The sequence below is a fragment of the Malus domestica genome, chromosome 06 (assembly GCF_042453785.1).
Source record: "Malus domestica chromosome 06, GDT2T_hap1".
NCBI lineage: Eukaryota > Viridiplantae > Streptophyta > Magnoliopsida > Rosales > Rosaceae > Malus > Malus domestica.
The window spans coordinates 23,680,470-23,697,363 of record NC_091666.1 but is presented as its reverse complement, the minus strand read 5'-3'; the positions used below and the strand labels follow the sequence as shown (position 1 = coordinate 23,697,363).

The following is a 16,894-nucleotide window of genomic DNA, read 5'->3' as shown; positions in this document are numbered from 1 at the left end:
CATTACATTGTCGAATCTTCTCCAACGTCTTTTCTTCGTAACCAGGAGAATTTATCATCAGCAATAGCTTTTCCCGTTCGAGTGCGTGTTTTTTTCATCTTCTTGCGGATTTTTTGGGGTTTGCCGCTCTTGCAAATTTGGGAAAACCAAAAGATTTTCGTTTACATCAGACATCGCATATTCAGTGGATTCGGTAGGGGTGCAAAAGCTGCTGTCACTCCTACCGAATACCGTCAAAGATGACAAATGCGCAAGAGCTTTGATCTCCAGTTGATGGCTGCGAATTATCTCCCAATCCAAATCCTTCCGAAAAATCACAAATGCTGGATGCCTTTCACGACTTTCTTTCGCAAGTGAACGGAGAGATTTCACAACAGACTCTACAAGGTTCATCTCAGACTCCACCCTTTTGTTTGTCCAGCACTCTATAGCGATGCATTCGCAGATCATTTTCGGACCACCTTCATCATGTCTGGCAATCGCGTTCAAAGGCTTGATGGAGTCACAGCACTGCCTCAACGGTCCAGAAGACAATCCCCGGACAAATGACATACAAAAGCTGAACTCGTGAAACACAGTGGCACAGTTCAGGGCCGTCTGAGCCTTGGCTGTTAATAATACTGCACAAAGCAAGATAATTACACTGGCAAACCCAATATAGCGAGGTGGATAAGCCATATCGATTGCTAATCCAACCACTAAATCTAAATGGTACTATTGCTAATCCATATCGATTGTAACTCCTTTTAGTAATACGACTTGCCGGTCTTTTCTTCTCGCCAGACAGAGTCTCGGGGTGCTCTGCGTTTTCGTCTTCGTCATCCCAACTCCTTGCATTCATCATCTTTTTGCTGGTCGAAGTAGAAGCAGCAGCCCATGCTTGCTGCTGCAGAGCTTTGTCTAAAGCTCTCTTTTCTTTTCTTTTTTTTTTCCGACTCTTCTCTTTTGCTGGGGTTTTTTTTATTAGCACCCCCACATAGCCGTTGAATGCACCTCACATTAAAATTTAATATTAAGTGGCTTATGTAATCTATTATGAGTTGAATATCAGAGTATGCAACGAACGAGACTAACAAAATAATAGAAATATTATTAAACTAACGAGAATGCCGGAACGGCTACAAAACCCTAGAAGACTACGTTGTTACTGACTTGATTTCTAATGAATAACAAAGCACTCTATTTATAATAAACTAACTCTAACCCAAATGCTAATAGGCTAGATCAAAACTAAACTTATAAAAAAACTCAAACAAAATAATACCTAAAATATTAATATATTCCAACACTATGTAATGACAATTTTGAACTTACGAGGTTTAAAGAAAATAAGAAATTTCTAAATACACACCAAATTATTTTTAACGTATTATTTATCTTCTTCAACTATGAAAACCCCTCTCACCCTCCACTCCATTGTTGAATAAAATTCTAACTATTAAAACTATCAACATGTTGATTGAGAAAAAATTTAACAAATGGAACACAATATCAATATTTCGAGAGCTTCAAATGAGGTAAATTTTCATATTTCTCATTGTTTTAATTATTCAACGACATCGGTAATTATTTAAGCCCGTTTTTACTTTCCATACTACCCAATTTCATAGGCGGCCAACCCAGCAAACGCCTTGTCTGTTCTTATTCATCTTTTGAGGTTTACTTTTGCTTTGTTAGGTTCCTACCCGTTGCCATTTTTTATCAGAAATATTTTTTGTTAGCAAAAGGCTTAAGAGACAGAGAAAAGGAGATTGGTTGTGATGACCCAATGAAACTCAAGCTCAATTGTAGACTTCTCTTTTTAGAGAATGTTAGGGTTTTAATCCCAAGTCAATTTAATTTATAAAAATTGAAAATAAGTATTATAAGATTTGAAGAATGTGGGGTGGGTGTATAGAAAATGAGGAAAACTAGTGAAAAGAATTTGAAAACTTTGAGTTTTAACGATAAAGACAAAATAAATGATAAAGTGAATAGTATCATGATTGACTTTTTGGTGTAAAAATGTGGTTTTTCGTTAAAGTGAACAGCACGAGGAAATATTAGGTGTATGAGAATGTGGTGTAAGGGTATTATGAGAAAATATGTGGGGTGTATTAAGATTATTTTTAATTGAAAAAGCAAATATGAGGTGTATTAAATATGTGGGGTTTAATCAACAATATATGAGATGTTAATAAAATAAGTATTTGCTGGGCCTTTTTTCTTTTTTCTCTTTTCTCTTACACTTTGGGAAGAAATTTAAAATTACTAAAAAATTTTAAAATGACGAGATTTTATTTTTTTTTTAGAATTTGTCACTCTTCTTGTTTGGTTATTGTTCTTTTAGGTTAATCAAACAAGAACATTCACAAAATCTAGAAAATAAAATTCTCTCATTTCAATTTCCGTTATTTTAAAATTCCTTATTAATTTTAAATTTCTTCATCCAAACATAGTGTGAAAGAATAATAGAATTGAATAAGGAATTTGTTATTTCTAAACTGTCAATCATAGAAATTGGGTAATGACGCCTATTTACATGGAATTTAAACTTAGGAATTAAAGGTTCCAAATTCCAAGTTTTTTTTTTCCACGGATTCCTAAATTTCTATGTTTATGAATCTAAACAAGGGAACTTGTGCATGTAAATTTATAAATTCTAACTTTTACCTAAATTCCAAGTTTATTTCTCTCGTCCAAACATAATATTAGTTTTCATTTTTTTAAAACATTAAATACATAAAACCTAAATTTGTTTCGACAAGGAAACCTAAATTTACAATGATAATGAAATGTTACCTGCCAATATTATCAATTAAAATCAAAACAATATTGAGCTTCAAAATTTTCATCCATCCCGCTAATGTGTTACTTACCAATATAATAAAAATACAAAACTGTTGTAAATATCATGCTTATTATTAGAAAACAGCGAAGAATTTTATTGAATAGAGTACTAAACAGCAGCGAATGATTTCACTCACCTCCAATTGAAATTGGTTTTATTCTAACAATAATCTTTACTTTCGCCCCACGCTTCATGGGGAAGACCTACATTGCCGGAACATCAAGGAAAACAAAAACTTTGATTAGTTTTCTCCATAGATCCACTTCTCTTGGTTGCTGGTGTAACTAACCAACTCATTTGGTTTAAACCACAAGTTGATTTCATCCTTGGCAGTCTCCGGACCATCGCTGCCGTGGATGATGTTTCTGCATGGCATTGTGGTATCAAAGTTAGACTCGGAGTGAACAATACAGAGATTGAAAACTAAATATAAGATAAAAGGTAAGTACCAATGCGATAAAGTTATCAAGATCAAGCTATTACCTTCCGACAACAACAGCTAGATCGCCTCTGATAGTTCCGGGTTCTGATTTTTGGGGGTCTGTAGCTCCAATAAGTTTTCTACCGTACTTGATCACACCCTCTCCTTCCCAAACCTGCAATTGTTAGGAATATGAGATTGGCGAGATGAAAGGATATTGCCCTATTCAAGCGTATGATAGTCCTACTAACCATTGCAATGACAGGGCCGGAACTAAGGAAGTCGCAGAGGCCGCTAAAGAATGGTCTCTCCTTCAGATCATGATAATGCTTTTGCGCAAAATCCTTTGTAGGAACAACCACTTTAATGCCTACAAGTTTAAAACCTTTCCGCTCAAATCGAGATATGATTTCTGCAATCTGGAAAAAAAAAAAAAGGCTTAGCACAAAAAAGGTATGAAACATATCATGCTAGCCATAGCACATGCTTCAGCGAACAAAATCTTAGGTCGGACAGTTAACTTACCAGTCCTCTTTGAACTCCATCTGGCTTGATAGCAATGAAAGTGCGTTCCAACTGATTGAATGAACAATTTGTAAATAACTAGAATAAAAAGAAGTATTAACAGTGAGAAAAAATGGCACAGAAAGTATCCAAAGTACCTCTGCAGCATGAACCTCCTGGTCGACGAGCATGTAAGCTAGAGAGATCAGAGAAAAGAAAACAAAGGATGTGTTAGGATTTAGTTTGTAGAGACTAAAATTTGATGAGTGCAGAGTTTTGACAGTAGGTAACATATCTTTGGCGGTTCATGTATAATGTCAGGTTGGAAGAAATTAAGGAAGAAAGTCAAGTCAAGAACACATCCCAAGCTAAACAATTCCAACCCATTACTGTGCTTAAGCACAGTTTAATTGTTGTTGAAGAGGATCCGGAAGCCACAATTCTAAAACTTGGGCAAGGGACAAGGCCATTCTTCACTCGGACCCAAATTAATCGACATCACATTTTAAAGATAAAGTACTGTACTTCTACTTCTACATTATGTCCTTCTAAATGTTTATACAGCAACGCAAACAGAGGTCACACTTTTGAAACAAGATCTAACAATCTAAAAAACACGATTAATTGTATTAGGAGACCAGATACGCATGAAATAGAGTTTTATTCCGCTATACCTGCTGCAGGAACGGCAAGGGCTCCAGAAATCCATCTTTTAGATGCACTGTCAGAACCAGCTCTTCCAAAACTTGAAGCAAAGAAAGGAGCCTTCGAGCCCAACGCTACTGCTGCTGCGGTAGCTACAGCTCGCCCTTCTGCAATGCGGATGACATGGTACACGATAAAAAAGAAAAAAAACTTGCATTCCGATTTACACAAACACAAGCATCATCCTAATTTTTACAATAAACAAGTGAAATAATCACTGATTTTTTATGTCGGAAAAGCCTAACGTAACGCATACAAAGCCACGACCTTTATATGTACAACAGTTGATAGGAATAGTCACTGATTTCAGATGCATTCCTACTTATCAATCATGGAATCAAAAATCAAACAATCAGTACATCAACTGTCGGTAGGTGAGTCGCACAACATCGATGTCCCACTAAGTGGATCATCCATGTCAAATCCAGAGACGACAGATCAAATCAAAGAAGCAAAGAAAATCCCAATAATTATTTCCCAAAACAAGGAGACAAAAGCAATGATTCATGTAAGAAATATTTCATTTTTTTACTGTTTTTGACGATAAATCAATTCATGGAAAGGTAAACAAAGTTGAACCATCCAAACAATCCAATAACTAGAAAGAATCCAGTCATTTCTCGGTCAAACTCGAATTCTTATTCATTTTCCATGAAAACAAACAGATGGCGATTCATGACGTAGATCGTCGATCGCGTTCCGAATTTGTGAGAATCAAACATTTGATCGAAATCAATATAGTAGAAAGCTGAAACTTAATGAACACGGAGAAGTCAATGCTGAAAACAATAGGTGAAAAAACAGAAGGGAGATGAAACGTTACCGGAGTAGGAGCGGGAGGAGGCCTTGGGAGCAGAGAGGACGGACCTCGCAGCTCTGGAAGCGGATCTGCAAATCTGAGACCTCATCTTCTCGGTTCAGTTCTGATCAGAGAGAGAATGAGAGAGAGAGAGATGAGAGGGGGCGGGTGAGGGAGTGAGAGAGCTTTTAGCTTGTGGTTAAGTCAAAAAACCTATCCGAAGAATGAGGAACGAATGCCAGTGCGGACGCGAATATGATACGATGCGTAAAAGCCTTTTACGCCACTACGTTTGTTCTACCGGATTGTATCGGATTGGACTAATAACAGGAATTAAACTGGACTGGTTTAGATTAAGTTAAATTGGATTGGCTTAGATTAGGTTAAGCTGGACTAACTTAATGAAACGTTTGGTGTAGTGTCGGACTAAACTACAAACTAAAATATTTTTAAGACCCATAATATTTTATTATTATTTTTAATTCACTTTCAAATTATAAAAATAACAAAATAACAATTATATTATAAAAATATCTTCTGCCATTACATTTTTTTCTTCACTTCCTCTTTCTCCCTCTTAGAATAGAAAGTACTGATGCTCATCCCAGTCGCCGTCTATAAAAGCTTACCCTCTCATAGCCAAGCAAAACAAACAAATCATACAATCAACAGTGCCCATGGCGTGATTTGGATTTTGGAGGTGCTGGAATGACTGATGTGCGGCTGATGGAGCGACTGGGTTTCAGAGGAATAACGATTTAGTAAATTTTCTAGTTGCATATCTTGTTCCAGCGTCATCATCATCTCAGCCAATTCACCACTCCAGCAGGACTTTCCCGGTCTGTCGAGATCATCATCGTCGATTGCAGTGGACTCCATCATCCAAATGCCAATGCACAGATCGCAAGGCAAATCAGGGAGCTCCAGGTGACTGTTTCACACGACGGTGACAGCCTCCGACTCCGTCTACAACACGTGGCAGTGCATGATCATGTACTTTTGGTTCAAGAAGTTTCAAAACGAACCTGGTTCAGAGATGGGCGGGTTCACTAGGATCTTGCACAATGGGAAGCCGGACAAGTACATGGATGAAATTTTTTTTCTGTTTTTTGTTTCGAATTCTGGGGTTGGATGTTTTGGGTTTTTTGATGTGCAAGGCAGTGAGGAAGAAGTAAATGAGAGCGGCGAAGCAGGGGGAGACGACGCGCGGAGTAACTAAGAAAAGAAAGTTGCAGAGGAAGCCGTGATTTACGAGTACGCGGCGGTGGTCTTGGGATGGTCCGGCGAGGTTGTCGAGTAGGATGAGGAGTCGAGCAGAGCGGTGAGGAGTCGAGCAGAGTAACGGTCTAAGCAATCCAGTGGTATTTGGAAGGTCTTGCTAAGACTATCTAGCGAGCCCCGTAGTCGAGGCGAATGAGGTTTAATCCCACTAAAGCTAGTCCCTTCCTCTAACAAACATGGGACTACACTAACACCTAATCTAGTCTAGTGCAGTCCCACTTAGTGAGGGTAAACAAACGCCCCCTAACGGTTTACAATTGGAAGGAATTGGCCCATTTAGGTGGACGTGGGCTTCTCTAATATGTTTTACATTAAAATGAGTTTACTGTCACATAACGTTTTTATTTAATAATATATTGTTATGTGAAAAAGAAAAAAAACATGATCATGTATTATTGGACAGAAAATGTCACATAGTGGGTGTACCTGTTCCATAGTATGAGGAACGAATGTCAACACGGATGCGAATACGATACAATGCGTAAGAGCCATCGACCGGTTTACAATTGGAAGCAATTGGCCCATTTAGGTGGCAGTGGGCTTCTATACTGTGTGAGAGCAACTTACACAAGATAAGCTCATTGTTACGTGACATCTCGATTTAATAATTCATTATCATGTGGAGAAAAAATTGCACACAAATATGTATTAGTGGACAAAAGGCGCTACATAACGAATGAACTTTTTTCATATAAGTTATTCTACTTATATTTGGTATGAGTAAAGTAAGGTGCGACATCATATCAAAAGTAAATATTTGCTAATAATTGTTGTTTTTAAGGCATTCAATATGTAACGTTGTTCAATGAAAAGACGTGACTCAAATGATTTAATTCATGTTTTTTATATTTGAGGTTCTAGATATGATATATATATATATATATATATATATATATTTTACCACTGTCCATGCATAAAAAAACACATGATACTTCTTCAGTTAGTTTAATATTGATTTTACAATTTCAGGTAATGGTTTTTTTACCAATAAGTTTATTAGCAGCCCATATGACCAAATACAAGTAAATAATCGTAATTCAAGTTGAAATTTGGATAAGAGAAATATGCAGTACACTAGTTGTCCTAGATCAATGTCTTAAAAGGTGAAGGTGTATGTGTGGCGCTCCATGGATAGCTCCACCTAAGTGAAAGTCTTGAGGTGTGAGACTTCGGGACAAGAAATAAAGTTTTGCTAATTAAAATGCTAGGTGGCGAACCTGAACATGCAACAATTAACATTAAAATAAAAATAAAAAAGAGTTAGAGTTAGACTTTGTCACGTAGGATTTGGAGAGCGAAACTCTCACTTTCTTCTTCATTGAAATTAGAATGGCATTGTCTCATGCATTTCAAAAACAGGCATCTCAGAAGAAAAAAAAACCCCAAGTTGAACGCCTGGGTGCGCCTCAGTTGCCTAGGTGCGCCCCAACGCTACCTCCCACAAAATAGAGGCGAAAATCCAGCCACCTCGCCTCCAATGCCGCCCAGGTGCCCCCCGAGGCGAGTTTTTTTATAGGAAAAATTAGGTTCCCATCCCTTATTTTCATATTACATTGATTGAAACCTTATTATTTTTCTATTTTAGATCAAGGTCCTTTGAATTATTCCATGTCATCATTTTAGTATTTAAAATATTACACATCATCATAAATGAAATCTTATCCCTTTGTGCATTTAAGGCAAAATAAACTATATGAGTAAGTTAAAAACAAGGAAAATCCATTTGAACTCCTCTCTTCTTCTTCCCTTATGCGCACATCCGGAATCTACAACACCCCCAACCCAATTTTCTCCATTTTTTTCCTCCATTCCTGAACTGATCCAATGCATATATGTTGAATAAACCTATTGTGATTAAAATACAAATTAGAATCAATGGTTTTATCGGCTTATGAGATTTGTGTGGCATAGGCAAGGCAATGCAGGCATCGTTTTCTCAAGGAATCTGGTTGATTCAAACATGCAAAGACTGTAGAGTGAGAGGGCTATGTGAAAACTGTACCCCATTCTGAAGTCATCTTCTTTTGTTCTTTATATTTTTTTCTTTTTCTTTTATTATTATATATTAGTCTTGATTATTCAATGTCTGGTTGACTACACTTATATCCATGGGTACATTTTTAATCTACATGTTTCGTTCTAATATATCTATTGCTATGATATGTTTTGGTTGGTTCAAATTCGTTTTACATAAATATATGGGTACAAAGTTTTCGGAGAATATTATGTAAAATGGTTTATAAGGTTGCTGCATTTTATGCACCCACATATGCATGTCTATAAAACAATGTGGCATGATGCACATTCTTTTCCTTGAGTTTTTAAATGTACCCATGAGTTTTCTTGTAAATTTGTTATGTACCCAGATGCTATTTATGTTATGGGTACATACATTATTTTTGGTCTAATTTCGTGGGTACACTGCTTTTGTATATGAATTTATGGGGTACATTATTTCCCTTAATACTTGTCACATCTCAGTCTTGACTTCGCCATAGCATGATATTGTCCGTTTTGGGCTCCAACCACTCCCCCACTGTTTTGTTTCTGGAAACTCATACGAGAACTTCCTAGTAGGTTACCCATCATAAGAATACTCTCGCCCGAACTCGCTTAAGTTCAGAGTTCCAAAAGGCATCATGCTAGAGGAAGGGGAGTATGTACATATAAGGTACATCACCCCCTTTCCGTTGATCGATGGGATCTTATAATCCACCCCACTTAAGGAGAACCTGGCCTCCTCACTGGCATATTCGCACAGAACAGCAAAGTGGCTCTAATACCATTCATTGTAACATCCCACATCAACCAAAAGAGAGGGGGAGTGATGTGCCTTATATGTACATGCCCACCTCCATATAGCACAATGTCTTTTGGGAACTCACTAGCGTCGGGATTCATCGGAACTCCGAAGTTAAGCGACTTCGGGCGAGAGCATTTCTAGGATGGGTGACTCACTGGGAAGTTCTTGTGTGAGTTCCCAGAAACAAAACTGTGAGGGAATGGTAAGCCCAAAGCGAACAATATCGTGTTATGGATGAACCAGTTTGGGATGTGACAATTTGGTATCAGAGCCATTTTGCCGTTCGGTGCGAGTGTGCCAACGAGGATGTCGGGCCTCTAAGGGGGATGGATTGTAACATCCCATATCGACCAACGAAGAGGGGGTGATATGCATTATATGTACATGCCCACTTCATATAGCACGAGGCCCTTTGGGAACTCATTGACTTTGGGTTTCATCGAAACTTCGAAGTTAAGTGAGTTCGGGCGAGAGCATTCCTAGGATGGGTGACCCATTGGGAAGTTCTCGTGTGAGTTCCCAGAAACAAAACCGTGAGGGAATGGTAAGCCCAAAGCGGACAATATTATGCTACGGCAGAACCAGTTTGGGATGGGATACTACTACTCAATAAAATTCACAAAAATATGTGCAGTGTGCATGAATTTTTATTGTAGAAATTGTTTATTTTTTTTAAATTTTTAAGTCTCATAATGTCACATCCCGCCCCGGGCTCCCACCACATCCCAGGCTCGACTCCACCGTAGCACGATATTGTCGTCTTTGGGCATCAACCATGCCCTCATGATTTTGTTTCAGGGAACTCACACGAGAACTTCCTAGTGGGTCACCCATCATGGGATTGCTCTCGCACGAACTTGCTTAACTTTGGAGTTTCGATGGAACCCGAAGCCAATGAACTCCCAAAATGCCTCGTGCTAATTGGAGGTGGGTATGTACATTTAAGGCATAAATGATCCATTCCCCTGGACAATGTGGGATCTAACACATAATTCGTGAGATTTATGCATATATGATCCCATAAATTTTTGAATTTTTAAAATTTAAAATTTCTTTTAGACTTGATCGATTGATTGAATCTCATAATACTAGGATTTTGAATTACATAAATTCTTGGATTTAAATCCCTTAAATGTTGGATTGCAATCAATATTTTAAATTACAGTTTTTATTTAAGATATCAAAAAGATGACATGGAAATATAGTAATACTAAACTGCTGAGGTGTATAAAGTCAAAGGACTTTGATCAAAAAATAAAAAATAATAAGATTTCAATCTAATAATTGAGTTGATTAGGGACCAAAACCAAAATGATTTTTTTTTGTAAAAAAAACACAACACTAGATAAACAAAAATGATTCCTAAGCGCCACTACTTTATGTTTGATAATTATTTCGTTTTCATTTTTTACTTTTTTGAAAATTGAAATCTTGTTTGATAACTATTTTCAGTTATAAAAAAAAGTGAAAACTTAAGGCCAAATTTTAAAAACTCATTTTCAATTTTTAAAACTGAAAACTGAAAATAGTTATCAAACAAAAGTTAATTTGTTGCAGTCCTATTAGAATAGGAATGTGATTGTGTAAATTCTAGTAGATATGAAAATGTATCTTATATTCCTATTAGAAGTAGATTACCTATTAAATGTTCTAATCCTAAAGGTTAAGGAATTAACATTTCCTACTACTATAAATAAAGGCACAATGAGGTGGAATAACTCACATCCACAATTACACATCTCTCTCATTCTCTCTACCTATTGCCGCACCCTCTCTCTAAGGCCTCCATAATTGTTCAGTAAATTATGCCTACAACACGTTATCAACACTCTTAACGTTACGCTAAAGAGAGTTTATTCTCAATTAGGGGAGTATTACTTTTTAATCATTTTTTATGATTAATTTATTATTTTGAATTGAAATACATGCTATTGATTCAATTTAATTTTTCTCTATTGAACGTGATACAACGCATTGGAGATGCAATTCCGGCTTTCGAGAAGTATCTTCTACAAATTCAAAGGCTTATGTTGTTTTCTGCCAATCATGTACGCTTAAAATAAAATAAAATATTTTAAACAACCTTGAAGCATGAAAACATTCCCATGATGCATGAACCTCCTATGTTTATATTTTCCTTCCGATATATATATATATATATATATATTGTATATGTTTATATATTTGTCAATATATATATTTGTTTCATGCAATACGCAATTTTACTATATGGAATTTGTGAGTCAAAGAATCTAAATAAAATAGAAGCATGAGTTTTTTTGGGTTCTGAAAACCCTAAAATCTGTTAAAAGCATAAGCGAAAAAAAAAAAGGAACAATTGGTTGAGTAGCGGCCTAAAGCCGCGGGGCCAAGCCTGCACTGCTCAGCAACAGGCCAACAGCCGACCTTTTTCCTTTTTGGGCCTTATTCTCGCTCGGTCCACATCCAAAGGCTGGGATGTGTTTTTTTTTTTTTCACAAACCAAAGCCAATTTGGGCTTCCGCTTGTTTTAGTCCGCATGCCAGCTTGCCTTGGGCTACTCCTTTCCTCGGCCTGTCACACTGCAACAAGCATTCAGCTTGCTTTGCTTGTTATTGGGCTGCTCAATGCAGCCAAACCGTGCCCAACATGGGCCTTATTTTTTTATTTTTTATTTTGTATGGCCTGCAGCCAACATTAAATAATATGGGCCTAGACAAATTTTATTACTTTGCTTCTACGATCGACCCTGAATGGTCCCGATCTATTGAATTAATTAAAAGTGACTTGCAGTCCATTAATCTGATAATGAATCCAAAATTATTGACATGAATATCACTTTTGGACATTAACGATTCAATAATTTATTTTTATACTTTGAACCGTCACATACTTTCGTAGTAACGAAGCTCTCACACTTGAGTTCCCAAAGAACCTTAAATCCACTACACTTAAATCAACATATTACATTCTGTGTTCTTACATGAACCTCTCCTTTATGAACTAAATATTCATAAACTAAATTGAACCTATAGTTTCAAATTTAGTACCTTTGAAACCCGAAGATTTCATAAAACAATACACCCATGAAAACCCGACGTATTTTCATGAAAACCATGTCTTCGAACTTGAATGTTCTAACTTTGATGCTTATGGATGATCCATTCCCATAGCACCAATCACAATCTTATTCTCTCCAAATTCAATGGATTGTCGAACAGTCACAAGTTCGATTTCTCTTATTTGGACGTTTCTAATAGAAACCACTTTAAGTGGGGTATAAGACATGAATCTCCACTTATCTATCAAGAAGCTGAGAAACCATTGAAGCCAACAATGGTATAGAAGAGCTGAATAAGCATTCACCATGATCTTCATTCGAAGACTTATGCTCAAAGCATTACAAATGGAAATACCTCCCGAATGAGGATTCCATGGCTTTTTGGCTTGCTTCTATGGACCGTCTAATCATGAAAAACATTGCCTGAAGCAAACCATGATTACGTCCATGAATGAGTAGAATTATGAAGTTTATAAATCCGATTGAATTTTGACTAGAGAATACTTTTCTTATCCTTCCATGTTTCTAACTCGCCAATGACGCAACAATGTAGAAAACAGAAGTTTACCACATTCTGGAATCTGATTAGTGCCACAAACATATGGTAGAATCAAGGTATGCCAAGGTGCGGCATCATGCCCAAAGCGTGATCCTTGGCACCTAAGACCTAAAACTTAAAAAATAAGGGATAATATTCCCAAACCTCAACCCTGCAGAATCTACTTCCGTCTTAATGGAATTGATCATTGGTTATGCACCTGTTCGTGCCCCTACCAATGTTGTTAAGGAGTACCATTCTAGTAGTCAATATGTGAGACTAGTTTTGCTCCACTAATTTTGCTCCACCGAACATCGTTGAAAGAGCAGAATTTTGACATCGATGCCTTGTTGGCCCAATCCCCTTAGTAAACTATTTACTTTGTGAACATTTTTCCATGTTCCTGGATTCAAGTTTGGTGTATGTTTTACTTATGGATAATCTTATTGATATTGTCCTCGAATATGAGTTAATTGAATCATGTTTCTTAATACATGTGACCGATTCAGTTAAACACGTGATTAGGTAGGAATGTGGGAAAGTTAGTTGTCTGGATGAATGCGTACTACGCACACTAACTTTACACCTAAATCACATCTCTAACAACGACTTCAGGTATATCTAACCTAATTAAGAGCATTGACACGCTCCTCGTCGTATGAATGGTACTGAATCACCATTTAAGGGACCTTAAATTCTCCTTGACGTTGAGTTTTTAAGGATTTCGAGATGACAATGATCATAAATGAAACCACTGAAGAAAATTGAGTGAAATATCTTTGCACCACCTCCACAAATGAGCCTAAAGCTTTGATTTGGGGCCAATAAGTTGTCTCCAAACTGGGGCACACGACACATATGGCCGGCCTGAAGCCGGGTGATTAAGCAGTTTACTTGCTTTAGCATGAACTTTTGGGACACTTAGGTTAATTAACGATGCTACAACGCATCTCCTTATCTGAAGAAAGGATCTTGTGCCTAAAAGCACACTTTATGAAACATGCTCATTAGGGAATTGATTTTTTTTACATCATTCCTTGCAAAGATACGAAATCACCCTTTTTCATAAGTGGATTCAAGGGAATATATGTGGACTAATCCAACCAAAACGTGGACCATATAAATACTTATGGTTTTTGGTCAATGAATCGACAAACTGGTCACATGTTTGTCCACACACATTATTGCTAAACCTCATGGCCGATTAAGGGTTCACCACTCTACTTATCCCTTAAGGTCCGAGAGACTGGATAATGCTAGAGAGTTTATATTGACGATTTTCGATAAAGTATTGCATATATTTTGAGTTTATAATTGAACATCGAATTCCCATGATTCACCCCAAATAGCCTCGCCTAGTGATCATAAAGTGCAATTTGAATGATTGGCCGAATTTTAGTAAACGTACCAAGTTTTCGGTTTCTGCCTAAGGCTTTGCAATACTTGTACGCATTCATGTTGGTCCGCCTTGAGGCCCATTGCCACCCAACCTATATGACGTTACAGTTGGTTACTCGGTACGAACTTGACGATTTTCGTATTTACGCATTTGGGTGTGCATTCTATGTGCAAAGTTGAGCCACCGCAACGTACCACTATGGGTCCTCAAAGAATGATGTGTATCTTTTGTCAATCATGATTCTCCTTCACCTTTGCTCTCTTAGAGCCCTTGCACGCGATCTCTTTACCACTTATTTGTTGGTTGTCACTTTAATGAGACAATATTCCCACCGTTAGAGGGAGATAAGAACGTCAACGTTCCTGTAGAACATTGCGAATTTGCGTGGACGTTGCCCACTATGTCTCATCTCGATCCCCATACCGCACAAGTGTGATAAGCAAGTGCGATGAATTCTAGTTTTCAGAATGTTACTCCAGATGCATTCCTCTGATCTAGTTAAAATGACGAGATCATATACCAGCTGCAAACATGCATGTAAGGATATACGTACTTAACAGAAGTTGAGTCAACATCCTTGAAGGGTGTGCCGCCCCTGTTGGACGGTCCAGTACACTGACGGATAGCCAATCAATCGGTCTTGGCCTAGAGCACGACAGATCATTCAGTTCGTATGATTCACTTCCCTAGAAGAGGAAGATACGGCACAACAATGAATCTAAACTCGATCGCTGTCTCAAATCATTTCCATTTCATGAGATTAATCTGGATTTCTCCTGATACTTGAAGTTCTTGGTTCAGTATACTAGTTTGGATGAGCTAAATGGAATTGAAATGAGATTATCATCGATGATGTTTTCACTTATATGGTAGCTATCTACATAAATGAAAAGCAACGATATCGAACCATGTTCCGTTGATTAATTGATAACGTAGAACTGATTGGACAATTAAAGTTACAATTCAGGTCAAATTCTTTACCAAAGTGTGTATTGGACCTGTCTTTCATACACTACCCAAGCTAACCCTGTTGTATTACAAGTGGGAAAGGAAGCGTTATGAGATGAATGGAAATAGTACGATATGATGCACGCTTTACGGTGCAAGGTTTCTCTCAAACGTTCTGTGATTGATAGCAGCATTATGAAATGTGGTTAGTGTTTCTTCATGGGGATATAGATACGGAGATTTACATGTAAGTTCTCGAAGAATTACATGGACTGGTTCAAATAGTTCCAAAACCACAAAACACCATTTTAACTTGTTTGAGGCGTTCACTTACAATCCGACGGATGTGGTATACATGTCTAAGTGATTATTTGATCGGTCAGGGATATTAATTATGTCCTTGTGTGTTAAACTATGAAGTCTTATTCCAAATTGCTAGAGTTACAATTTATGTCATTAACACGAATCTCACTAAGACTCTGGAAGAGCTTGAGAAAATTGCCTCGCACTTGAAGATGGAATTTGAGATGAAGGATCTTAGGAAAACTCATTTATGCCTTGACCTGAAGTTGAAGCATTGTTCTGACATTATTTTGGTCTACCAATTGAACTACACCCTGAATGTGTTACCTTTGAGTATACCTTTGATTGTCCATACGTTATATGCAAATGAGACCCTTAAAGAGGTTATGGAATTCGAAATTCCATATCTAAAGTTCAACTTTGCGCTTCGTTATACTTAGATCATTGTATTTAGATAGGACATCTCATTCGCTGTTGATCTTGGTAAAGATGCAGCACCACGCCTACACGTATCCACTGAATTGGTATTAAAGACGTACCCTGAAGGTACTACATAGGCAAATCCCAACGCATCTTAGCGGATCCAACCCCCATGATCCTCAAAATGATGCTTGTCTTATTTGTTATGCTGACGCAGGTTACTTATTAAACCCGCACAAGGCAAAATCCCCAAACGGTCATGTTTTTACCGTTAGGGGTATCGCAATATCTTGGAGGTCCATGATATGACCTTAGTTGTGAAATCTTCGAATCATTCCAAGACTTACCTTACTACACTATGCCACAAGTGAACATGGTTAGGAGTTCTTGTTGAGCATATTTGAAGTACTTGTTGTGTTTTCATCCATCGTTGAGTCTCAACGACGATCCATGAAGATTATGCCGCATGCATCGACCCGACCAAGCCATGATACATCAACGAAGTCAACACCAAGACATATTGCGTCCATATCTACATCAGCAAAGCATCATGAGATTGAAGTCATGCAAGTCGATCCTAGACAACCTTGCCGACCTCTACACGACGTCACTGCCTAAGTCAACCTTCTAGAAGCTTGTCTGAGGAATTGGTATGCCTAACTATTCATATGCAATGCTTGTAGTTCTCATTTGGAAGTTATGTCAAATTCAGATGGAGTATCTAGAAGTATACTCACTTGATCTTAATGTACTTTTTTCCCTACGATTAGGAGTATTTTTCCCACTGGATTTTTGCTACCTAACTAGGTTTTAACAAGGCACCCATTCTGGGCTGATCATACCCTTATGAGCTCTTCTACTTGCGTCCAAACGACGTATAGTTTTGACTTAATGCAACTTCTC

At 37.5% G+C, this 16,894-nt stretch overlaps 1 protein-coding gene across 1 annotated transcript; it reads right to left on the bottom strand.

Annotated features, from left to right (window-relative positions):
* Window positions 1-2,880: 2,880 nt before the first annotated feature.
* On the bottom strand, window positions 2,881-5,674 carry LOC103437370 (nucleoside diphosphate kinase III, chloroplastic/mitochondrial-like). The gene is made up of 7 exons (XM_008375837.4): window positions 5,284-5,674; window positions 4,430-4,567; window positions 3,914-3,951; window positions 3,777-3,827; window positions 3,503-3,670; window positions 3,314-3,426; window positions 2,881-3,195 (listed from the first exon to the last, which is right to left on the bottom strand). Exons 1-7 carry the CDS (start codon window positions 5,366-5,368, stop codon window positions 3,072-3,074), a joined length of 717 nt encoding a protein of 238 aa, XP_008374059.3. The 5' UTR covers window positions 5,369-5,674; the 3' UTR covers window positions 2,881-3,071.
* Window positions 5,675-16,894: the final 11,220 nt, after the last annotated feature.

What these genes read in the sequence shown, in the direction of transcription:
- LOC103437370 (XM_008375837.4), bottom strand. Translation starts at nt 5,368, where the DNA reads ATGAGGTCTCAGATTTGCAGATCCGCTTCCAGAGCTGCGAGGTCCGTC. An exon ending in CTCCTCCCGCTCCTACTCCG is followed by an intron (nt 4,568 to 5,283) that starts GTAACGTTTCAT and finishes TCCGCATTGCAG; the next exon opens with AAGGGCGAGCTGTAGCTACC. An exon ending in ATGGAGTTCAAAGAGGACTG is followed by an intron (nt 3,671 to 3,776) that starts GTAAGTTAACTG and finishes TTTTTTTTCCAG; the next exon opens with ATTGCAGAAATCATATCTCG.